Source organism: Lepisma saccharinum, chromosome 23 (assembly GCF_977018435.1).
Source record: "Lepisma saccharinum chromosome 23, izLepSacc3.1, whole genome shotgun sequence".
NCBI lineage: Eukaryota > Metazoa > Arthropoda > Insecta > Zygentoma > Lepismatidae > Lepisma > Lepisma saccharinum.
In genome coordinates, this window is record NC_139251.1 from 6,656,161 (window position 1) to 6,673,152 (window position 16,992).

The 16,992-nt window shown below is 35.2% G+C and overlaps 1 protein-coding gene across 1 annotated transcript in view; it reads right to left on the reverse strand.

Annotated features, from left to right (window-relative positions):
• LOC145977875 (uncharacterized) overlaps window positions 1-16,992 on the reverse strand; it is a 469,373-nt gene that overhangs the window by 58,482 nt on the left and 393,899 nt on the right. The window contains exon 15 of the mRNA XM_083110208.1: window positions 14,691-14,809. Within this exon, the coding sequence (XP_082966334.1) occupies window positions 14,691-14,809 (119 nt within the window). The remainder of the gene's footprint in view (window positions 1-14,690; window positions 14,810-16,992) is intronic.

A 16,992-nucleotide genomic window follows, 5' to 3' on the forward strand; every position in this document is an offset into this window, starting at 1 on the left:
TGAGAAATGAGCTAACAAGTGTACAGGAAACTCTGGAATCGAAACTGCCTGGCATTACTGATATTCTAGCTATAGTTCAACAGCAAGTTACTAAGCTTGAAAGCTTGAATACTGAATCAGAATTATCGCATTTCCATCATCTTATTGACGACATTCTGAGTAAATTAGAGACACTGCAACAGTCTACACCTACGCAGGATGACAATGCAACTGCAAGAAATTTTGAAAAATGCAGCTAATGCAACAGAACTCGATGCTATAAAATCAACTCTTACCACACTTCAGAATACTGTAGCTGCTTTGCCTACTTCTCAGGAAATCAGAGCTATGAGGAGAGCAGTACATCGAATTTTAAAATCTGAGGATATCAAAAACATTCAAGCTGAAATTGCGCAAATCAGAGTAACTGTTGCTAGTCTCCCCAACAATCAAATATTTAACGAACTACATGCATTATTTACAAAAAATCAGAATTCAAGTACACGATCTTGCTACCCAGAGTTCTAAATTGAAACTTGTAGAAAATTTACAAGAGATTATTTCTAATATTACGTCACAAATTACTACTCTTGAAGCAAGTCAAGAATCTGCTTTATCTGATTTTGCTACTCAACTTCACGATCTCAAAGAGGAATATAGACAACTGTATGTTGATGTAAAAATCAAACCTAGCTACAAGTTGGTTCGTACTATCAACGAACACTTGTAATCGGTATTAAGCAGACTAGATGACGTAGATACTCGTTAATTTTATTCTATGGAAATTGTTAGATTACAAAGTGTTCCAAATGCTCGAGGGCACTGGACGTACGCCAAAGCTCAGGTACATGAAGTTTAGTTTTTCTAAAACATGGAAAACATATTGAAGTTCCTCAGTTTACTATAGTGCGAAAAGATGGTATACACAAGGCAGTTCAAATACCTATTGCATACTGGGATGAGTCTACCAATAAATTTAAAGTACATGACGACGAAAAATTATCAGCTTTTTGATATTGAAATTGGTGACAAGCTAGTATTTGACATAAAGCGGTTATACCTTGAGGACAATCCATTTTATGCGATATTCTCACTTCGAACTCGATGTCAAGACAAGATATAGTTCATGAATTACACAAACCAGTCTTCCTGGCTGATCTGATCGAGATGGCCCCTCCAAGGGGGATTTTAAAAAAAATGGATAAGATAAATCATGGTTACAAATATATGCTTACAGTTATTGATACTTTTAGCAAATATGCATGGGCTGTTCCCCTAAAATCCAAGACTGGTACTTGTGTTACCGAGGCTTTTAAGTCGATATTCAGTGAGGGAAAGATACCAAAATATTTACAGACAAATAGAGGGAAAGAATTTTACAATACTACATTTGCTAATTTAATGCAACAACATAATATTAGACATTATTCTACATACAGTGATCTGAAAGCTAGTATAGTGGAACGATTCAACAGAACATTAAAAAATCGCATGTGGAGACAATTCACTCTACAGGGCAATTATAAATGGGTGCAAATTTTACCGAGCTAGTTCATGATTACAACAATACAGTACACAGTACTATTCACATGAAACCTGCTGAGGTAACCAAATCTGATGAGCAACGATTTCTACTCTTTATTGTAATAAGTATACATATACTCGCAAGAAGCCAAAGTTTAAAATAGGGGATCAGGTAAGGGTCAGTAAATATAAACAGTTATTCGAAAAAGGTTTTACTAAAAGTTGGAGTACGGAGTTATTCTCAGTGGTTCAAGTTTTACCAGGGAATAGAAATACATATATCATAAAAGATAATCATAACAAAATATTGAAAGGGAGATTCTATGAAGAGGAACTTAATAAAACAAAATATCGAGATACATATCTAATCGAGAAAATATTGAAAAAGAAAAATAATAAATTCTATGTGAAATGGTTAGGTCTGTGAGACAAAAGTTGGATAGAAGCAATCCAGGTGATTCTTTGACACCAACATGGAATGTGGTACAGCGTTTACCAGATGTAGTGGAAACTAATAAAAAATGGAGAGTTGTTACCTGATAACATAAGATGTCTTATTACAGGCCCATCAGGTTGTGGAAAAACCACTTTGCTGGTTGATAATTTCTTGCTTGCCCCCAATTGGCTAGATTGGAAAAATAGACACCTGTATGTATGAGGGACTGGGCATAGCTACATTTGCATCTACAATAAAACCTCTCGACCAATGTTTGAAAAATTCTGTTGTGGTGTTTGATGATGTTATTCTGGAAAATCAGAATGAGATTAGAATTTGTTTTACACAGGGTCGTCACAAAGAAATAGACTGCTTTTATTTAGCTCAAACTTATTCAAAAATTCCCAAACAGTTACTACGAGATAATACAAACTTAATCTGTTTGTTTCGTCAAGATCATACTAATTTGAAATATGTATACGATGATTATGTGGGAGGAGACTTAAATTACAACCAATTTTCAAAATTCAGTTCATCTTGATGGAACAGCGACGATTTTGGATTTGTTACTATCGACATGACTCGTAAACCTAACAATGGTAAATTTAGAAATAAAATCAACGACTTCTTAAACGTTGAAACGATATAAAATAACCATTAATAAAAAATAAAAAAAATATAACAAAACATAAGATAGAAGATAATTCGAAATTATTAGAGTACTTGTCCAAACGTTTCAAAGGTTGGAAATCAGAGAATCGAAGTTTTTACGAACAACACAAGCGTCAAGACCAACCTATTATCGATGCAATCAGTGGTCTTGGTAAAGAGATTAAGTGTGTGACAGAACAAAATAAAAACCTCATCAATGAATTGGTACCTCTTACTGATAAAAATTATGCAGAATTTCCTCCTACGCCATTATCTAGTATCCACACTCCTCTGGTACTTAAGGAACCACCTGCTAAAGCAGCTATAGAAGAATCAGAGAAAATCGAGTTGGGTCTCGTGGCAAGGGATTATTTTAGTACTGGAAAATTCGAAAAAGATGACGTATTTGGGTTGTATCCAACTATGGAGGGTAATGAAGGCGTAGTATGGAAAATTGGCAAGTCTAAAGTAACATTTGAAGGGGATAACATAAAAATTAATTTGGGTGGGAGAAACAGCTGGTCCAGATATCCTGGTACCGTAGGTCTATGGGAGATCATTACCAAAAAAACAACCAAAAAATTTTACAGAAGATGATTATCAAAGTTACTTTGAAATTTTGACACTCTCTGATGCTTTGTACCAAAAAAACGATGCCAGTCAAAAGCGTGTGAAATCGAGCAGCGGGGATAAATACAAAAATCTGATGAAACCTATCTGGAATCAACTCAAAACCGGTAGTGGTATAAAACAATACAATACTCTACCTAAGGAATTTGTATGGATAAACGATGTGAGAAAACTTATAGATAGGTTGCTGGTTATATCAGGAGAGGAAAATGCTGGGAACAATAATTTCCATAATGAGAAAATGGGTATTGTAAACATGATTAGTGACAAATTAGCTAATTTTATTGTAAACGATCCTAAAGGTATAGGATATTAATTAAAATTATCAATACTCTACCTCCTAAATTCTGGAATATATCAGAGGGTCGAGGTTTAGTGAATGATATTATTAATAAACTTCCGTTCGACTTACACGTACCTTGTTACCAATATTGTGGTCCTGGTACAAAACTTCAGAAACGAAAAGAAATAGGGGACAGGGGTATTAATCCTCTGGATGCAGCTTGTAAAGAACATGATATTGCTTACAACACACACAAAGATCTAAATGATCGTCATGTGGCTGATCAAAAACTGGAAGAGGCATCTTTTGGAAGATTAACAAGCAGAGATGCATCATTGGGTGAAAAAATAACAGCATTGGGTACAACTATTGCTATGAATACAAAACAAAAATGAGGGTGGGGTTTGAAATATAAATACCCTGAAATATAATAATAATAACAACAACAACATGAAACCAAAAGGAGTTGTGTACCAAATACCGTATCATGATCTTAAAATTTTAAAACTTAATTCGATTTTAACTAAAAAACAACAAGAAAAGAAGAGGCAATGTATAGCCAAAGGAAATGGAATGAAATTATTACTCAGTACGCCACAATTAAAAAAATTCAAAATACAAGAAAGAAAACACACAGTGGTGGATTCATATTCAGCATTCCAGCTATCCTGGTTGCATTGGGGGCAGTTGGGAGCTTGGCAAGGGGTATTGCTGCTATTGCGAAAACTCTCATTGATTCGAAAAAAAATAAAGCAGAACTAGAAGAGCAAAAGCGTCATAGTCTTGCCATGGAGAAAAAAATAGACAAAGGTGTGAAGTCTAGAGCACTCAGAAATTTAAAAAAAAGAAGCACTCACGAACCAAGACATTGAATCTTTAATTAAAATTTTTAAAATTAAACACTTCAGGGGGGTTTTCATGTCTGATTCTCTCCCTAAAGGTAGTCCTCACTCTCGAGAATGTGGCTTGGTGAATTTGGACAAGTCCGAAAACGTTGGTACTCACTGGATATGCTATTATAAACAAAATGACAATGCTTTTATTTCGATTCTTTCGGAGGGGTACCCCCTACAGAATTAATTCGTTACTTGAAACGGGCCTCCCCCATGGCGCAGTGGTAGCGTCATTGCCTTGTAATCAAGGGGTCCCGGGTTCGATACCCGGTGGAGGCACAAGTGGTTCGGATCCCACTTAAAACTGTAGGTCCAGTCCCGGTTAGCCTTACTGTGCATAAAGTGGACTTAAAATACCAAATCAAACCAAACCAAACCAATTGTTACTTGAAACATGTTAAAATTTATTACAACGACGATCGTATTCAAGATTTTAATCAAATTATATGTGGCCATGTTTGCATTACGATGCTCAGAATTTTAAATAAAATACCAAACATCGAATTAAAAGATTTTCAAAAAGCTGTATTATATATTAAATATGGGAATTTTCCATCTCTCAAGCGAGACTTCGGTTTTGAAACTACATCTTCACAATGATATTATCTATTCAAAATCCATAGCTCTAAAAGCATTCTACAGTATGTATCTGATTCCGAATGTAACTACCTACAACAATAATATATTAGTAGGTAATGAAAAAATAATTATTCCTCCTGGACAGTATAAATTATCTACTTTACAATTTGAACTTCCAACCACTGTCTTGCTTTCTCAAATTTCAGTAACACACAGAGCAGAGATTGTAACTACCAATGAAACAGTGGACTTATCTACCATGGGAGAACTTTTAGGATTCGAGAACAATAACAAATTAGAACCAGGTGTTAGGCACGTAAGTAAATTTATACCAAAATTCTTAGCTATTGAGACATTGAATATTCACTGTAACATTGCCAAAGGTATGATTATCAAAGCAGAAGAAAATTCGATTGGCAGTCACAAGGAGACAGGTATCATTACTACATTTAAACCGAATTCGGAATTTATGGAACCTATCTTCTATTCCCCAATCCCACCAGTCTATTTCCTTGTTTCTATTGATAAAGTTAATTACATAGAGATAACTATTACAAATGAGAAAAATGAGATCATCGATTTTTCCGGTGCTAATAGCACTGCTATAATAGAAATTAATATTTAAAATATATAAATAAATACCAAGATGGAAAATATCGAGAGTTATGAATTACAGTCCTTCCCTCCAAACAGAAGAACATTTGCAAATTTGAATCAGCATAACAAAGAGATACAGTATGACATCACGGAAGGGGATGGGTTCATTCATCCACATAGATCTGATCTGTATATAAAATTTGATATTGTAAAACAAAGTAATGGTGAAGAATATCCAGCTACTGCTAATGTAAAACTTGTAGATAATTTTGTTCCATTCTTATTTTCTCAAATTGAAGTCAGAAAGCATGGTACAGTGATTGACAGGATTGATTGCCCTGGAATTACATCCACTACAGTAACTTTCCAAATCAGAGAGTGCATATTATAAAGTTGGTGGGTTCGAAGCTGGAACAAAAATTCAAGCAAAAAGTCACACAGTACTGTTCCCCATGAGATTGCTATTTGGATTTTTTTCTGATTATAAAGAAATTATGTGGAAAGGTGGTTTGAGTGTGATATTTCGCAGAACACACAATGATCATAATGCCATCATGAGATACAAAACTTTGAATGCAGATGGAACAACTAATGAGGCTAGTTTACCCGATGCTGCGAAATGTGTGATCCAGACTATGGAGTTGCGAATGCCTACAGTTGAATATGAATCGAATTATGCTCTCAAATACAAAACCAACATTTTGAAAAATCCTCAAATTCCGATTCAATGTTATACTTATCAATGCATTCATAGGGTAAATTGTTTGAATTTGATCTTACTAATCAGTTCCAATCTTTGCAATGATATACCAGAGTTTGTAGCTGTGCTGTTTCAGGGAGAGATGACAATCAGGAAAAATATACCAGTCAGTTTGTTAATTGTAAAGTTAAAAATGTGTATCTGAAAAATGGCAGAAATGAAGTATTTCCTCGTGAAAATTACAATTTAAACATTACAGAACAAGATTATTTAAAATTATATGAATCTTATAGTGCTTTAAACGAGTAACTGAAGGTAACATAGACATGTATTATAATACAGATGAGTTCATAATTCACAGACCAATGTTTATAATCAATGCATCAAAAAGAAAATTGGTAGTTATAAATGATCGAACTAATATTAAATTAGTATGTGAATTTCATGAAACTCTATCTGAAAATACTACATGGAGTGCAATTTTTATTGTGGGTAAATCATATACTTATGATGTAAAAATTGAAAAAGTGATAGAAAAATTTTAATAGTAGAGAATAATATATGAAAAATTAAACTACGTGTAGATTTTTTTTGTAATTTTCAAAATTTTCGTTTGATGTTAGGTTTATTTTTTTTCACATGTGTTGACTACAATTATTATTAACTTCTAAACTAAAGTGCCCTCAAGGCAAAGTATGAATTCCACACTCGAGAATACACCTCTTGTCGTCGTGTGGATCCAGGGCTACTTTTTTTATTTTATTCGTTGTAATCTCATGGTTTGAGCTTTGTATTCTATTATCTTATCGAAGTATCCTCGACTGTGAAGAAAGACAACAAATATAATCCTGGAATGTTAGTTTGTTTTCCACGGTATCTTTGCACGTTCCTTTTGCTTTCTTTGTGACGCTGCTCTCTGTTCTGAATGTATACATCTTCGAACGCAAACCAGCGAACTCAACAATATTATCACCGTTACACTCATCTTTGAACTTGCCGAGAACCTTCTTGTTGTGGGAAGGAATTCCAAATTTGTTGGGTTGAGGGTAGGAAGAAGTGTCGAAATAAACAAGCATGGAAGGATGTTTAAGATCTTCGTAGAGGTTAGGTGTTTGTATGTTATAAATAAAACTATCGGTGTTTATGTACAAAATTGACAGCTTATCATTATAGAAAGGTTTCATAATATTATAGTGAAATTCGAACATGTGCAATTTCGACAAGTCGAGAACCGTTGCGCTAACGTAAATAGGTTTTCTGAATTTTATTAATTTTATATATAGATTAAAAAGTGCCAAATTCTTGTTGTAAATTTTTCACGATTTGAATCTAGGATCAGATACTAATTTTGTACATTTATTGTTATCTGAAACCAATTTTATGTCTATATGCTTTCTGACGTTCTCCATTGTTTTTCCATAAACGGCATTATTCATTAATTTATAAAAATCTTTCTCTAATTCTGAAATGGCAGCTGTTCTGTGTCTCGTGTTGGTCTCAATATAAGATTTTAACCATGGAGAGTGTTTGAACTTGAGAATTCTTCTCACATTTACTACCCGAACACTCTTCCCAATCAAAAACTGGAGATTCTTGTAGTGGACGACATATCTCTCTTTTCTCTCTAGAGTTAACATAAGCTTGCTTTGATTAGAATAAGGTGGACATTTAATTTCGGGAGCCGGAGGTAAATCGGAAAAAGTAGCATGCAAATTCTTTGGAAATTCAATGTCCACCTCAATGAACGGACCAAATTTACGATCGTCGAAACGATTAATATCAATTGAAATAGGATCCAGCCACTCGAATCCTCCGTATGGAAGTTTTTGTATCATTGCGAACCCGTAGAGATTGTTTACGTCAGCGTAAAATATGTAATTCGATGGTCGATTTGCATCGTATTGATTCTCAGACATGTGAATATTGTTTGCCTTTGCGTATCTCTGCGAACATTGCACCATCCCCCCCACGTATCCCCCTTTCTATAAAAAGTAACATGTCGACATCCGAAATCAATTCCAACTTGATCCTGGTCTGGAGCAACATAGCAGACCATGCCAAACCAGGAAGACTGTAGAAGTATGCTGGATCTAAATTATAAATATTTATTGCTGTTTTTCTGAATACTTGGAATACACCAGCAGGTATTGTTACGTCTAATTTGAGATACGCATCGTGATAATCGCCGAGAGTATTGCATCTCAATTCCTTCCATACTAATTTCGCATGTTCGTATTCTTCGTCCGTGATTCCGGTTTTTTTCAGTTGACTGAAGAATTCTTTTTGAGATGGGAGAGTGTCATCGTCAAATTTAGATTCATCGGTTACATATTCGTAAGGATAAATGCCTTTACGTTTAATCAGTTCTAGATGTATGTTTGACAAACTAGCTTTTGTAATTTTAAATTGTTCGTCAGTAAGTTTACTCGCTAAAGCATCGAGACTTGCCGATAGGAATCTGAAAGAATCTAGAAACCTGATCTCTATGATTTCATTCGTTGCTGGAATTTTAACTTTTTTACTTATAGAAATATAACGCTCTTCGTTTTGAGCAAAAATATCTATTTTTTGCGTATCGTATCCAAGATTTCTAATTAAGAAATGGAAATCGTAATTAAATCCATTGTGAAAAAATATTGGAACGAATTTAGGGTTCTGGATCTTGAGGTTGCCGGTGTTACAGATTCTACTAATGTAGTTTCCGGTGATGTGATTGTGGTGAAATACTTTCCGATTCTCATTCGTGAAATGTTGATCACACACCGGACACGTTTCAATGTTATTGTAAGATTGAATTTAATCGCTGGATAATGGAAGCATTGATTTCGATTGACATAAGAAGCTGCCAATGTTCTCAACCTCCCCCACCATCTTTTTGAAAAAGAGTTCAATAACATTCGGTCCGCGATATATATATGGTTTATCTATCCTATCTTGCCAAACAACAACATATCCAAAACTATTTGGATCATGAAGCTGGTACGGTGTTGTGGAAGAAAATTCGGGATCCGGATCGCAATAAGACAATGGTTTGAGAAAAGCCTCAAAGTCTGCAATGATAATAGCCGGATGTTCCAACAAGGCCTTGTGCATTATAAATTCTTCGAATTCATTTGCTTTGGGCATCAACATGCAAGCCGGTCTGTTGACTCCACAGTAGATTTTATGTTCAGCAAGATTTTGTTTGGAAATTTCTTGATTTTTGAAATTTTGGTAATTACGTTGGTTACGATCGTCGAATACGGTTAAACACCTTGGACAAACTTGAATGTGTGCATCATGCTTGGTTGTTTGGCTTCTGACCAAGCGGGAGAGTGAACGAATTAGCGTGTAATGATGAATATTATTGTCAGCAATGAGAAGCAGATTGATTTCCATGGCTTCGTTATCAAAAATATTAGTTATCCTAACAGGATGCACAAAATTCTTAACTGAAGTATACGAATATACATTTATAGCTAATCATTTTCCTTCTCTATTTCGTACCCTGTTTTCAAACTTTGTTATGTCGGAAATAGCAACAGGGTATTCGATGCCTGTCATAGCATATTCAATCTCATCGATATATTTTGTGTAGTGACTAACTCGATATGGATGATCTATCCAATGAACCGGGTGAAGTTCTGCTAAAATGTACCACATAAAACACTTATTGTCGGTGTTATGAATGTTCAGCACAGCTCTCTTATGGTGAATTTCTACCGGAAGTGGAACGTAGCTCGAAGCAGAAAAAGGTGTAAATTTGTTTACATAAGCGATTAACCTGTGAGGACTTCCGCAAAGAGACCAACCTGATCCCTTAGCCTCGAATTCATCGTGTTTCCTAATCAATTCACTAGTAAGATTAGAATAAAAAACGTTCAAATTATCAATGTCTGCCAAATAAAGATCTTGGTTTCTCGTTTTGTGAAAAAAATATTTCTTGTACCATTGGGTTTTTCATATTCACAAATTAGATCAAGATATACTTTTATGGAGTTGTTTTCTAGTTTATTTTTCAGAATATTTATGATAGATGTTTTAATTTCACTCAAGAAACTAGAAATATCACAGCGTGGGTTTGAAGTAAAACAGAAATCCTGGAGTTGGTCATTGAATGCAGATCTAATCGGCTTTTGGTCATTAGACATTTTAATTTGTTTGCAAGTAGAAGCTTCAGTTTCAGGATGATCAATTTTTATTTTCAATGTTCCATGTCCAGTTGATGCTTTGCAAATTTTCATGTGTTTACTTAAATTAGCAATGCTAATTATTTTTCCACATTGAGTACAAGGCCTAGTAGGTAACAAGCGATTTAGTTTCGAACCTGTTTCGCTACATTTTGCCCTATGCTTGCTAATATTAGTTTTGGAGATTAATTGTCCACAAATGACACATTCGATGAAATTGGTAGATAACATTTTTTTTAATATGCTTTAAGTAAATAAGAATAAGACGCACAAGCAACTCAAAATTCAATAAGATTCTTTTAAACTTACGATAATTGATAGAATGTAACTTAAAAAAGACAATAGTTATAATTATAATAATTTTCTCAGCTCTGGTATTTATATATAAATTTTCTCGGAAAAAAATACAAAATTCAATACAAATACAAATTCATACAAATTCAATCTGTGTGAAAAACAACTTGAACCACCTTCAAAATAAAATAATTGTAGCTATTACGATAAAATTTTCAGCTATGTTATTTATACAGAATTTTCGGAGACAACAAATAACATCTGATCACACCAAAACTCAATCTGATCGAAATTACTATGAGCTACGTAGCTTTAAAATAAATTAAATACTTAAGTTTTAACAAAAAAATTATGAGCAGCATTGCAAGAACGCGTCCGCACTCTTCAAACACTCTCACGATACTGACTGATCTGTAATGCGAAAATCCTTTAAATAACCTAAGCGCGGACCGCGTTGAAAACATCAGAAACAGTGAGCCAATCAGAAAACAACACGGTATCGCATTACGTCATAATCCAACCAATCAGAAAACACCACGTCACGTCATAACCAACCAATCAGAAAACAACACATCAGATACAGGGTCATCATAATATTGCGTAATAACTTGTTGCGCAACATGATGCAATAGAAGTAGACCGGAAGTAGACCGAAAGTAAATTTGCATGGGTGTGCGTGGGAGTGCGTGGGTGGGTGGGTGTGGGTGGGTGTCGGTGTAGGTGTAGGTGTGGGTGGGTGTGGGTGTAGGTGTGCGTGGGTTAGTGTGGGTGTGCGTGGGTGAGTGTGGGTGTGCATGGGTGGGTGTGGGTGTAGGCGTTACGTACTTTAACTCGAAAGAAATTATGACATTCGTACGAAGTATGAGATGAAAAATCACAGAGTTGCAATAGTATAAAATCGACAAAAACATCGTCAAAATAGGTTTTCCATTGTGCTTAAATTAATAAAAATAATAGCCCTCGTACCAAGTATTATTTTGAACCGACCAACTACCTCTATTAACTACCACTTCCAATTCTATTAATAATATATTTTTGAAAAACACGCTTTTGTTTAGATATGCACACGGAAATAGCGTTAAGAAGCAAACTTGAGATACCAAATCAACATGCGTTATTGTTCTTTACAAATACCGTTGGACCTTGCCGAATGAGAGTCAATGTACATGTTCTATTCTACACAACAATTCTGACTTTTACCTCGCAAGTTGAAAGGTGAATTTCATATACTGGGGTTATGCCATGCGAACCAAACACTTTAAGCAAAGTGAAACATTTGAAACAATAATTGCTTTTAAATTAATATTTGAATGAATTCCAAGTTGTAAATACCTGTATGTGTTTCCATTTATCCATTAGACCGCATATCACCATTATTTGCAATAATTGATTTTTGTGACCAACTCCTTTTAATTTATCGCACCAAGTTTTGCTTCCATTTTGATTCCATCTATCCTTAAACCACAAAATCAAGAAGAGAGCCACAAATAAATGGTAGCAGAGCATGGTTACTATCCTTGAACCTCTGGGTTATGGGCCCAGCACGCTTCCATGGGCTGTTTCCATTAACTGTACATTTTTTGGAACACTTCCTTTTGTTTTCTCTATTCGCAGGCAACGGTTGTTTTATTTTAATAACTCTCTTATACACTAGCAATAGACAATACAGTATGACGTATGGCAATATAATAAAGTGATCCTTCAATAATTTTGCCTAATGAAAAATAAATAGAGATAAAACAAAATAAGAATTTCGCAACCACCGAATCATCATTGCTATTTCCCAGAAGTGGCAGGGCCTAAATAAATGATTAAAATATATATCTGTGCAATACATGTTACAGTTAGAGAAATATTTTGGGTTTGGAGTGCGTTGTTATCATACTTTAATACAGGTTAGAGTAATATTTCGAAATTCATTAAAATAATTAATCGTGCTACTTCTGGCGATTTCGAAAAATTATAAAATGATCATATTTTAGTCTCTGCTCTTTCTGAGGGAACCGCGTCCGCTATAGGACAAGATAACACCGGATCGTCGCATCCCGTAGCTCTACTAACCGTGTATCCTCCGGGAGAGTAGAGATCGTACCGGGATAAGGAAGACTGAAAATTACAATGACCGATGCTCTCTCCACATTAGGTTTATTGATGTGATTGGAGGTAGGGATTGTAAATGGAAGTCACACTCACTTACTCACCTTGCCTAATCCGGCGATATTTCCTTGAACACAGCATATCCTAGGATTACCAGCTCAATAGCTTAGGCTTACTTTTCGATGACAACAGAGACAAAAGAGAGCTCCACGTAATTGCTCCATGTTTATATAGGAGGTAGGTGTGTGAGCTTCCTGTCGCGCTGGACGTTTGACGTTGAGCTTACGTGGGCATTAGGCAAGGTTCGTGCGTCGCTTGCACCCTACCGTCTACAATATTTATTCCTAGATTCTTTACGGGCGTCCACGATGGCGCAGTGGTAGCGTTCCCGCCTTGTAATCCTGGGTCAGATATCCCGGTGGAAGCATATAGTGGTTCGGATCCCACTTTAATTAAACTGTAGGTCCAGTCCCGATTAGCATAAATGGACTTAAAACAATAATCAATCATTCAATTCAATCAATCTTGGTTTCTTTAGTTGTTTTTCTGCATTCACTGTTACTGGCAGCTGCCATGACGAACGAATATTTCTTAAACATGATATCAACACTATAAATGTTCAATAACACCATAAAGGAATTTTAACTTCAGCATTTTATAATCAATTTTTTTTTTTTTAAATTTTGAATTCAACCTTTCAAACTGCGCAAGGAATATTGATGTCATATATGGGGGACTTCAAATGATTTAGCATTCATCTTGAAATTGGGAATAATAGGGTTGACATGTATATCGATATTCAATATCCTGGGTAGAAAAAATAATTCCGTAAGATGCAATATCTATGTTCTGAATTCTATTGTGCCTTTTAGACCTGACTCTTTCACTCTTTCGGTTTGGACTAAATTTACCACTTTTCGTGTTTTCATTTGTTCGCAAGGTGGATAAAAATCACGATTTTTTATATCAAAATATAATTTTTGATGATCTTTTAATTTTAATCCAGTCTTAAAAATTTAAATAGATTTTTATATTTAAATAGATTTAAGAAGAAACACTTAAATTGCTTGTATGGTTTTTGGCACCATACTTATAAATATTATTTTTCTATATAGAAAGCCTTATTCTGGTAAACGGCCCTGCAAAATATTTGAGCAGTAGTGATTAATTAAAACAAATAAAAAATGTATGTAAATATATATGTTTCTGATAATGTAGATATGAACTTGTTATGGAAGTGTTTAAGTATGTTATTGAAAATATAATAATTATAGAATTTTTTCTTCCAATGAAAATAAAACATTCTGGACGTACTACATAATTGTAACAAAAAATGTTTTTATTTTCCTTGTAGCTGAATTTTGTCAATTTTCTAATGATAATTTGCAAAATATCAGCTGCCATTTTTATTTACAGTTTAATGATAATAACACTAGTATTTACGGTTTAACATGATTAGTATTTTATATATTATTCTATACAAAATATTTGCAATCTTTGCCTGTTAAATTTATTAAATTTTAAGTCAAGAGAAAATTAAATGTGCTTACATTCGCTTTCGTATGAGCTTCACCCCATCAATATATAGTATATATTGTTTCCTTTCTTTCCCTTTCTTATAGCTTAATAAACATCAATAAATGATGACGAGGTTAATGTTCTTACACCAAAAGTGATTCTGATATCTACAAAATCTATAAATTATGTCTTTAACGTTATTTAAATAAAGGATTTTTTAATAAATCACGATTGAAATCGAACGAACTTAAATCTATCCACCGTGTTTGTTCGTGAAGAAATGAAACGTCACATAGACGAAATAACTAAATAGATGCATAGAAGAATACAAACAACTAACCTGCAAATTGTCTTCATTGCATCCACAGGTATTTCTACTTTGGGTCCATTTGACTTCATTCCTCTGCCAGCGATCAGCGCTACTCGTGTAATGCAGTTGATGCCTTCAATCGCAATCAGCTGGAAGGGAAATGAAGCATAGTCTATATCTAGATTATAGGTCTCCAAACTCACCGAGACATTAAGATATAGTCTGTCCCATCTCTCTCTGGAGCAAGGTCGTGCATACCGTCAGTGAAGCGAGGGCAATCTAGTGGCCAGAGCGAAGCAGTACACGCTCTTCGAAGGTTGCTAACTGCAGTCGGTTGCCCTATTTCCTCGCAATCCCATTCCCTCTCACGCGTTCACTGGTGGAGCCGTCTCACGTCACTACTTGAGCAGAGACTTGTTTTCTTTTGCTTGCTCCAGAGAGTGTACTTCCCACATTTGTAAACACATGACGAGCTATCAGGTGTGGAATATTATTTTTACGATCCCTTGTTAGTTGTTCCCCGTAGAAAAGTTACTGTCCCCTTAAATACTGTTTATATTAGGAGGGGGTAAAAATTCTCCGTAGAAAAGTGACTGCCCCCTTAAAAATTTCTTATATTAAGAGGGGGTAAGAATTCCTTGTAGAAAATTGACTGCCCCCTTAAATCCTTCTTATATAAGGAGGGCGTACAAATTCCCCATATAAAAGTGACTGCCCACTTAAATCTTTCTTATATTAGGAGGGGGTACAAATTCCCTGCAGAAAAGTGACAGCCACCTTAAATCCTTCTTATATTAGGATAGGGTACAATTTCCCCGTAGAAAACTGACTGCCCCCTTAAATCCTTCTTTTATTAGGAAAAGATACAATTTCTCCGTAGAAAAGTGACTGCTCCATTTAATCCTTCATATATATGGAGGGGGTACAACAACTCCGTAGAACACTGACTGCTCTCTTAAATCCTACTTATATTAGGAGGGCGTACAAATTCCCTGCAGAAAAGTAACTGTCCCCTTAAGTGTTTCTTATATTAGGAGAGTGTAAAATTTCCACGTACAAAAGGACTGCCACTTAATTTTCTTTTAAACAAGCAGGGAGTCCAAAATCCCTGTAGAAAAATAACTGCCCTTTAAAGTGCTCTCAATTCAAAAAGAGTACAATTTTCCCTTAGAAAAAGGAGTCCCGTCTTAATTTTCTCTTAAACGAGCAGGGAGTCCAAAATCCCCGTAGAAAAAGGCCTGCCCTTCAAAGTGATCTCAAACGAGAAGGGAAAAGAAAAGTGACTCACCCTTAAATCCTTCTTATATTAGAAGGGAGTACAATTTAACAGTGGAAAAGTTACGGTCATCTTAAATACTTCTTATAATAGAATGGTGTAACATTTGCCCTTAGAAAAGTGACTGCCCCCTTAAATCCCACTTATATTAGGAGGGGGTACAAATTCCCCGTAGAAAAGTCAATGCCCCCTTATATCTTTCTTATACATTTTCCCCGTAGAAACTAGGAATATTTACTCCGTAGAAAATTGATTGTACAGTCAACTTTCTACGTAGGAAAAATGACTGTACAGTCAATTTTCTACGAAGAAATATGGCCGCCCTGTGAATTCGATCTTTCCTTCGGGGAATTTGTACACTCTCCTAATATAAAGATGATTTAAGGGGCAGTCACTTTTCTACGGGGAATTTGTACCCCCTCCTAATATAAAAAGAATTTTGGTGGCAGTTACTTTTCTACGGGGAAATTGGACCCTCCTAATATAAGAAGAATTTAAGGGTGAGTCACTTTTCTTTTCCCTTCTCATTTGAGAGCACTTTCAAGGGCAGTCCTCTTTCTACGGGAATTTTTAACTCCCTGCTCGTTTAAGACAAAATTAAGAGGGGATTCCTTTTTCTCCGGGAAAATTGTAACCCCTTTCGTTTGAGAGCACTTTCAAGGGCAGTCATTTTTCCAAGGGGATTTCGGACTCCCTGCTCGTTTAAGTGAATATTTAAAGGGGGTCCTCTTTCTACGGGGAAATTGTACCCCCTTCTCATCTGAGAGCACTTTCAAGCTCAGTCCTTTTTCTACGGAGATTTTGGACTCCCCCGCTCGTTTAAGTGAAAATTAAAAGGAGAGTCCTTTTTCTACAGGGAAATTATAACCCCTTTCGTTAGGGCAGTCGCTTTTCTCCCTGTTCATTTCAGAGAAAATTAAGAGGGGAATCTTTTTTTAAAAAAGGAAATTTAACACCCGTCTCATTTGAGAGCAATTTCAAGGGCAGTATTTTTCCTACGAGGATTTTGAACTCCCTGATCGTTTAGTTTAGTAGATTAAATGGGGAGTTCTTCTC